At 38.5% G+C, this 9,466-nt stretch overlaps 1 protein-coding gene across 2 annotated transcripts in view; it reads right to left on the bottom strand.

The window, feature by feature from the left end:
* Positions 1-245: 245 nt before the first annotated feature.
* LOC100703490 (RNA polymerase II elongation factor ELL) overlaps positions 246-9,466 on the bottom strand; it is a 34,269-nt gene continuing 25,048 nt past the window's right edge. For both annotated transcript variants that reach the window (XM_005447584.4, XM_025907308.1), the window contains 7 exons: positions 7,266-7,390; positions 6,715-6,817; positions 6,020-6,500; positions 5,321-5,372; positions 4,798-4,969; positions 4,658-4,702; positions 246-4,178 (listed from right to left, as the gene is read on the bottom strand). In XM_005447584.4, the coding sequence (XP_005447641.1) occupies positions 4,068-4,178; positions 4,658-4,702; positions 4,798-4,969; positions 5,321-5,372; positions 6,020-6,500; positions 6,715-6,817; positions 7,266-7,390 (1,089 nt within the window). In that variant the 3' untranslated portion in view covers positions 246-4,067. The remainder of the gene's footprint in view (positions 4,179-4,657; positions 4,703-4,797; positions 4,970-5,320; positions 5,373-6,019; positions 6,501-6,714; positions 6,818-7,265; positions 7,391-9,466) is intronic.

The raw sequence follows: 9,466 nt of genomic DNA, 5'->3' as shown, positions 1-9,466 counted from the left end.
TTGCAGTTGGTACATTTTTGATAAAGGAAAACTCTCTTGCTGCAGGATAATAATCTGCAAACGTATTTTTATCACAACCTGACAACGTTGTTGTTTAGCCCTTTATAAAACAGATAATAAAATGTCTTATTCAATAATTTCTTGGCTTCTACTTAAACCTGTAAATGAGGGTGCCTGTGTGCATAAAGAAAACATGATTGCTGTGTGCACAAAAAAAATAAGAGCACTACACGAAGAAAAATGTCTGTGGTTATAGATCTCTTTGATGGTTTTATTTGTTTGAAATTTGCACAATAGAAGAAGAGAAAGTACACAACTGTAAAATGCAGTTCATAATGCATACGCTCCTCTCGCCGTCTCCATCATCAGTGATACTTTTATCCTGCTCAATCGCCCAAATATTATCATACCCTCTTAATCACAACAATCCCAAAATAATTATGGTTTTCCATCAATAATCTGATGCATCGATTCCTTTCTTTCTATAAATCTTTTCATAATTACCACTTGTTCATCAATTGTTACTTTTAAGATTGGGCTTTTTGTGCTTGAAATATGGCAGAAATCACTAAAAGGCAAAATTTCAAATCAAACTACTCGGTGTGCTCAGAAAGTAAAACAGGGTGTCAACAGGAATATCGGCAGCATTAGAAATATATAAGTGTTATTCTTAATGGCGAATGCCTGCACATTTACCTCAGTGATGAATAAAGCAAAATGTACCAGAAGGATTACAAATGCAACAAATGAGTAAGCAATGTCACCACAGCAAACAGAGAATGTTAAATTACATTAAGAATACAGAAAGCCACTGTTGGCAATCATTTAAACAGTTTTAAACAGCAAACAGTGGTAATAAGGCAGATAACAGATGAGTGTGTGTATGGATAATGACCATCTTGATATTGGCAGTTTGAAGACTATACAAGTATTCTTAAGGCTTCTATGTCAATGACTGTGCAATGACATTCAGTACAAAAACTGCAGCCACAATGGACAAATACACTCTGAATGGGCACTGATTAAAAGTTGAGAATTCAGCTCTCCAAGCTTAAAATACCTAAATGCTACAACATATAGTAAGTTAGCAAATGCACACATTTTACCAATATGGTGGCAGCTTCTTGAAACCAGTCACTGTATACTATAAAACATCCTCAGTTAACTACTTTTATTTTCTAATAAGGCAAAAAAAGCAACACAATATGAACATCAACCCTCATAAAGGTGAACTTTTCTCACAAGTAAAATGACTTTGTGGGGTAATTATCCAGTTTACACAGGAATACTTATTTAATGACTGCATTTATGTTCATCATACCTACGCAGCGCTTCATTAGGTATATCTGGCTAGCATGGGCTTGGACCCCTGTTTGCCTTCGGAACAGCACATATTCAACAAGGTGCTGAAAACATTCCTCAGAGATTTTGGTCCATATTGACATGAGAGCTTCACACAGCTGCTGCAGATTCGTCAGCTGCACATTCACAATGTGGATTTCTTCATCCACTGTATCTCAAAGGTGCTCTATTTAATTGTAATGTAGTGGCTGTGGAGCTCACTTGAGTATAGTGAACTCATTGTCGTGTTCAAAAACCAGTTTGAGATCATTTGAATGTCGTGACAGGTCACCTTATCCTCATGGTCATTTATCATTATTTAAATGATGCTCGTGTGCTAAGGGGCCAAAGTGTGCCGAGAAAATGCCAAATTCTGTCCCCACCATCTGAGTGTAACAGCTGAAATGATGACTCATCAGACTGAGTAACATTTTTTCCGTCTTTTTTTCCCCCAATTTTGGTGAGTGTGCCGAAACTGTAGCCTCAATTTTCTGTTCTTAGTTGACAGGAGTGCCAACCAGTGTGGCATTCTGCTGCAATGTTCAAACAGCACACCTCAGTTTTAAGAAGTGGTTACTGCTGCCTTCCTGTCAGCATGAATCAGTCTGGTTATTCTCCTGTCACATCAACAAAGCATTTTCGCCCAGAGAACAGCCGCTCACTGGATATTTTCTCTTTCTTGGACCATTCTCTGTAAACCATAGAGTTGGTGGTGTGGGAAAAATCCCAGCAGGTCAGCAGTTTCTGAAATGCACAGACCAGCTGGGATTCTAGCACAAACAACCGCGCCAACTTCAAGGCACTTAATCACCTTTCTTCCCCATTCTGATGCTTGGTTTGAACTTCAGCAGGTCGTCTTGTCTACATGCCTAAATGCATTGAGTTGCTGCCATGTGATTGGCTGATTTGATCTTTAAAAATGAGTTGAACAAGTGTGCCTACTAAAATGAATGCAAACTGTTCTGTTCATTTAACTGTTTTCATCTAACTGAGCTGCTTTTACTGCATCAAGGCTTCTGCTGCAGTAAACCTTGTTGCTTTGTCTGTATGAGCCATGGCTCACTACAAAACACCACAATGTAGTATTTAGAAGCGGAAAATTACAATAAATCAAACCCCATGATGTTGAAAACCTTGCAGAGATTTCCAGGATCATAACTGATCCCACACAACTTTCCAATATCCTTGCCACATCAATGTGCCAATTCATGAAAAAAATAAAGTAGTTTTTGCCATTGTGATATAAAAAATTTGCACAGCAGCACTGAAGTTTAAAGTAACAGGTTTGCTATGTGCCTCATTGTTTTTTTAATCTCTTTTATAGTGTACAAGTGAATGGTTTCAAACATAGCCGGAGAGTTAGGTGACGTGTCTATTCACTGCTACCGAGGCCTTCTGTAGCAGTATTAATATATTAATATTTAGAGTCCTTTGGGGCTGCAGAGACAAAACACACAGTAAGTTATGATACTTTCATCTAAAACCTCTCCCCTCTTGCTTGGATACAAACACTTAGATCTACCAAGACCGGCTACCACGATCTGTGGAGACCAGCGACACAGGAATGAGGAAAATCATTTCAAAATAAATACATCAGTAGTTCTATGTAAAAAGAGACAAAGACACTTCTTTCCAGTAGGTTTAAATACTTTAAACTAGACTTGCTGCTTGCTTAGTAATGACGTCTGAGCATTTTGGTCCGTTTAGCAAAAGAAAGGGAGTGTACTTAATAAATACTTAATAAATACGGCACATATTGACTTATTGCAGTAAGCTTCATGTGAACCTGAAGCGCTTAACATGTTCAACCAGGTAATTGAGAACAAATTTTTGCTCGTTGGATTCAGCAGCTTTCAAAATGAGCCCCAATCAATTTAGTGTGTGAAATGCGAAGATCGCATACTTCATAAAAAGTACGAAACCAGCTGACTCCAGCTAAACAGCAGGAACCTCTTACTGGCTGCATCGCAAAATGTCATTATCTTATATGACTTTTTGTGTTTTGCCACAGGGTGACAATTATTCCACTTATTTCCAGTACAGAACAAACATAATGCAGAACTCTATAACTTCCCTTCCTCTAAGATAAATGCCTGAAGCACTGCAGGTGGAAAAAGAGGGGGAAAAAAATCTCACCCACTTTGCATAATAAGACATGAAGGATAAATCTGAAAAAATTACTTAAATCATTTCATTTTCTCTCTTTTTTTTTTTTTGCAGTGCACAGCTTCTGTCATTAATCACAAATTAGGGTGCTTTGATAAGAACCTGAACAGTACAGTCTCTTTATGCTGCTTATTTAAATCTTTAAAAGTTAAAAAAAAGAGAGTGAAAAACCGCCTGAGGCAAGTTTTCCAACAAAGGGAATGAGTTAAAGTCACTTCTACCTTTGATATATTTCAATTCAAATGTCTGACACTGAGTCTGGCTGACAGAAGGTTTTAGGAAATGTATCTGTCTTGGCAAAGTGAGGTTCACAGACCTCATTAGTGCCAAGACTCTCTTTGCCTCTCCCGTTGACTTCTTAAATCCATGAGATATCTTTCAAGAAGTCATAACTACATAACTAAAAGACCACAATAGAAATCTGCTATAGATTTAAAATCATCAATGCTCACGGCATCATTTGTGGTCTGTGATAGCGTCTGCTGTTTTCATATAAAACCTTTTCACCATATAAAAACTCTTTGTTTGACACTGGTTGTGTATGCATATATGAAAATCTGCTACGAGGAAGCCTTAGAGACATCATAGTCCATGATGAGCTGCTTGATATATGAAAGTTTTTCGTGGAGATACTCGCAGCGTTTCTTTTCTTCCCGGTAACCGGGGAACTTCTGTGGAGACAAAAAAAAAGTGTATTATTAAAAGAGTTTTACATGGTTTTCCTCTATGTTCACGCCTACATAAAGCCATTGCCCTTAAGCATTTTGGACTTACATAGTAGACAGGTGGAAATCCTAAACAGAGCAACTGCAAAAAACCTTCTTAAAATAGTGCCAGCCTACACCATACAAGCCACATTCTCTCAAATAAATAAAAAATAAACAATAAATAAAACAATTTCTTTCTCAACTACTAACATATTGAGGCTCAATCTTAAAGATTGTCTTTGTTTAGTTTAAGTTAACTACTTGCTGTTTAATAAAACCAGCTTTCACAGAATTTAATTGCTTAAAAAATCAAGCTATTAAAGCGTTGAAATGTACATTTAAGACTATAAGAGCACAAAAAAGAGGCGCAATAGACGATAAATCTGAAATAAATCTCAAATATGTGAACTACAAGAAAAACGATTTCATTGTGTCTTACTTACCTTGCGATACTTGTTGTATTTTTCTAGTATTTGGTCTTCCATTGTCTAAATGGTACAAAACACAAAGTTGTTCATATTAGTTTCTACATAGAGAATAACAGTTCAAACTGAGCACTGTCATATCTGCATATGTCATGTACCTTATATTCTTGAGTACCAGGGGACAGGCTCTTGATTTTAGAGCCCAGCTGAACAAACATGTGAGTTATGGTGGCAATCCGGGAATGGAGGTCTTTGTACTCGTCATACTCGGCGCAGAAATCCTCCTGATACCGCTCACGTTGCTCTAAATTCGTTATGGGGCTGTATGTGCTATAAGTAGACACAGAAACATAGTGTGTGATAATGTAAGGACCACCACAGACGATATAAATAATCTTATGCAACATTGAGCCTTCAAGAGACACTCTTCCATATGAATTCATTCCTAGAGATACAATCATGCAATCACAATATTTTTTATGCAAATTTCTAAACTGCCTATTTCCCTAATTTCGTTTACTTCTTGTGTAGTACCTCTTTCTGCCACGAGATGGTAGCACAAGCCTACAATGTCATCCTACACAGTTTGTTCTTAAATCCTTGTCATCTACTTCATTTAAAGAAAAGCAAAAGATTCTAGCAGGTCATGGAAAGATAACTTGAAAACATGTTCAGACTTACAGCACATAATCTGGCTTCTCCTCAGAAACCACAGTATTTGTTATGTCAGGATCTGGAGCAAGAACGTAAGAAAAAGAAAATATCATTAGCTGCAGTCGAATCAGTACAGTCATCCATGTGGATCTTTGCCATTGTCTAAATATTAAGCAATGTGTTTTTTGTTTTGCTAAAAGCCACAGTGTGTGTGTGTGTGTGTGTGTGTGTGTGTGTTCATCTCTGCCTCTGCTCAGACTAGCTAAGAGCCTGTGGGTGTCAGGAGACCTCTAGGCTTAGAGACCCAAGCTGTTGTTGAGTCAGTCAGCCACATAACACACTGAGGACTCAAGAGGGGGAGCTTCAGGGAACACATACAGTCATGAGATAATACTGTGCTGATACAGCACTGGGTTGCAAGGGGGGACTTCACATGCACTCACCTGCCCATTTATTAGGTAGACCTGTTTAACTTTTGCTAATATGACTATCTAGTTGGATTTAAATGGACGAAACAGCGAAAGTGTCAAAATAAACTGGAAGTAGTTTAATTTAACACAAGAGGCGGCGATGACGAAGGGGCATTTAAATCCAGCTGACAGGAATTTGGGGGAATGTTGGATGAAAAAGCAAAACTACAATCAATGACTTAATGATCTGGAAAACATTACAAGATGTTTTTTAGATTTGGTTTTTTTTTAATACACAGGGGAAAAAAGGCCTTACTGTCAAGTTTGTCTGGATTCTTCTTGAGCTCATTATTCGTCTTTAACCAGTCAGTCCTATGGTCGTCTTTCAACTTCTCGCGCTCCTTGTGCTTTTTCGATTTCTTCTTTCTGTGCTGGCTGTTGGCGATCTGTGGCTGAGCACAGTTGGAGTCACGCTGGGTTGGCTGGAGGCTGCTTACTTTGGGTTCTTGCTCCCTGGTCTCTGAAACAGGCGTGTCAGAAGTGCTAGATAGTTTGTGCATTAGAGGAAAGGAATTATGGCTCCCTGGTAAACCATTTTGGCTATCAGTATGGTTATCTGTCCTTTGAAACTCAGTCTTTGTGTGGAAACTTGGGTTAAGGGTAGGAGTTGCATCATCATGTCCTCCTTTATTGTTTAAGAGTCCGTTTACAGCTGGCTGCTGTTGTAACCTCTGGTCTGTGAGTTTTTGTCTCTTAGCTGCTAGTCTTTCCTGTGAGTCAAAAGGCACAGGGCGTTTCTAGGGAAACAGACAGGGAAAAACAAGAAATACATCTCTGAAACATTTTCATACAAAATTCATGAATAAACTTTAATTCCAGCAGACAAAGGTAAAGACTAGAGGGCAAAGGGCACACATTTACACTGACGTAACAAAGGAACATCCGTTCAGAACCACATCAACCACTTTCACACATACTGAAAGGTTAATGGAGAACAATACAGCTATTTACCACTGCAGGATTTTTTGCTATGCTTTGATCCTCTGACGTCCTCAGTACTGATGGGTTTGGTTGAGGATTTCGCGACTGGTTGCCAATATGTGGCTGCAACTTCCTATCAAACAGAAAGAGAGAACAAAGCAATCACACACAACTAAAGCACCTTTGGGGATTTCATAAAAATCTAGTCTTGCTGGTTTACAGAAGCCCGAATAAGGCTGAGCTTAAAGGTGGAAAAGATTCTCTGTCTAGCAAGGACACACAAGGTCTGCCTCTGAGGGCTGACTAGCACCTATACAGAAACATGTGGGAGTGAAAGAAGATGTGCAGGAGACCTTACTTTTCTAATGGGGTGAATAACAAGCGCAAAATGAAGTTTCAATGTTCAGTCATCATCTTGTTATTTATGAGCTAACACCAGTACCACCGGGCAATTAATAAATAAAATACATGAGGCATAAAAGTGAAAGGGCACATTTACGTACAGCACGTTACACAGAAACAAGCTGTTTAATGGGAGCGCATAACTTGCATCCATATGGGACCCCCTGCCTCTAGCCCACCTGGACAGCAGCCGGCTGACAAGCTGCTTCTCCTCCTCGTTGTAGCCTGGCCAGTCTCTCTGCACATGCCTGTAGAAGTCATCTCTCAGCGAGTAGCTGCTGTCTTTGGGGTTCAATTTGGCCACCTAAAGAAATATCACACAACACACAATGTTAATTCAAATTCCTATTAAAGTTAGAAAAAATATTATTCATTAGTTATTCCATGCCAAACGGTGAATTTTAATGTGACATTCACTGTTTTTAGCTCTGTTTTTGGTCTCCACCAGCCCCCGAGGAAAGCATCTGCTTCAATAGCAGTTAAATATTGCCATATGTTCAACAGTTAGTCATCAAATTTGTTTGCCAGAAAGTGGTGAGAAAGTAGGGAATAAGAGGTTATTTTTTCCTGGATGACGCACACATTTCTACTTCTTAATTAAGACAGAATTTAAGTCATTGTATTTTGGCTAAAAATCTCAGTCATACAGACTCTGGCTGTTACTGTTAGGAAGGTTGGAGCCCTTTCTGACCAGGCACATGCCTCCTTTAATGTTCTCGTGCAACAAATCTCTCAGACACACTTCTTTTCATCTGATCAGTCATGTAAAATTGAGGAACATCCTTTCTCAGGAAAAGTAGCCAACACCTTTATTTCTTTTAAGCCTTTTGCAGAGAATACAAAGCTGCTGCCTTCAATCTGTTATGGCGACAGGATTCTGCCATTCAAACACACCCACTGCAGTGACAGAAAGCATCATGCAGCTGATTGGAATAAAAGATGAGGGTGGTTTCTTGGTCGGAAGAGTAGCCAAGTCATAAGTGCCTTAACCTTGGATTCATGATGATAGCTGTGGTTGCAAAAACACTTTCAGTCATACAGAATCTCAGTGCTGACCTCTAAATGCTTTCCTCGTGGATTTATGGGTTCAATCACTCATTTCGAATCATATCGGATGAAACATTAAGTCCATTTTACATATTTTAGTCATTCTAGCTGTCAAAAAAAAAAAAAAAAGAGTATAATCCAGGATGTGGTCAACTGGTATTGACTTGTGATTGACAAGCCATTAGCCAATGAATGCCGACTGGATTTATACAAATCCAGTCCACAGATTACAACAAAAACATCAAAAGGGTTAAAAATGCTCTTTGTGGTAATTTTTAATCCTTAAAATATACTAAACCTCTTTTTTTATTTTTAACATATCCTCACATATGTAATAGCAACTGATATCAACGTGTCTTATAGTCCGCCTACTAATTTGTCAGTAAGTTGGGCTTCTCGCAAATTTGTTTCTATTGGGATAATAAAATATGAAATGATAGAAAAAGAAAAAAAAAAGGACTACTCAGAAACTTAAAAACACAAAAGCTGCCACTACCTGGATCCATTATGTGCTAAACCCGAAACATCCACATTCCTGAAAAGCAACAACACTTTCTCAGCGGGTCCGTTTCCATCCGAGCGTCCCAGATTTTTTCCCCTCACATTCTTTAAAGACATCTATCTTTCTGAAGCCTCCAGACAGAGGAGTCTGCCCAATAGCAAACAATCTCTGAAGACACAATTACAGCAGCGACCTAATTACTCTCACGCAGTGAGACAAGAACCACATGCATGTACAGACATCAACAAGCAGAAGGCCTGCAAAACACACAAACAAACATCACTTAGGAATAACTCAAAAATATTTACAGGAAAGCAAAAGAAACTTCTTAAAATTAGATCCCGGCTTTGATTAAAGCACAAACGGTCCTGGTCTCTGTCAGCACACACATTACCAAAGATCTGTGTTGTTCAGAGCTTTTAAGCACCTATCAGACACTCTGACAGTGTCAAAATGTATTGTTTTGTTTTGTTTTTTATGTAAAATATAGTAGGGAAACACATACTTGATTTTCACAATGTGATACTAGTTGAATGTCAGGCATTGGCCATATATAGTGCAAAAACAGAGCCAACAGAAGCACATTAGCTTGGCCGGAAATGTAAATCACTGTTGTCTTGGTGTAATGTGCAAACCCATGGCGTGTTTTTTAAAGTTTTATATAATGACAGTTAGATGTGTTTAAGGATGTTCAGGGAGTATAATGTACAAAATGTTTGTCTCTACACTCATTTTCCCCTTTGGGACAATCTGTAGGAGTTATGCATTTTCAAGGTCATGAATGGCTTTGAGTAAAAAAACATACACTGTATATAAAAGATGGAAGTAGCC

Source organism: Oreochromis niloticus, linkage group LG1 (genome assembly GCF_001858045.2).
Source record: "Oreochromis niloticus isolate F11D_XX linkage group LG1, O_niloticus_UMD_NMBU, whole genome shotgun sequence".
Taxonomy (NCBI): domain Eukaryota; kingdom Metazoa; phylum Chordata; class Actinopteri; order Cichliformes; family Cichlidae; genus Oreochromis; species Oreochromis niloticus.
Note: the sequence above shows the minus strand (reverse complement) of the source record. Positions and strands in the feature narration are given on the sequence as shown.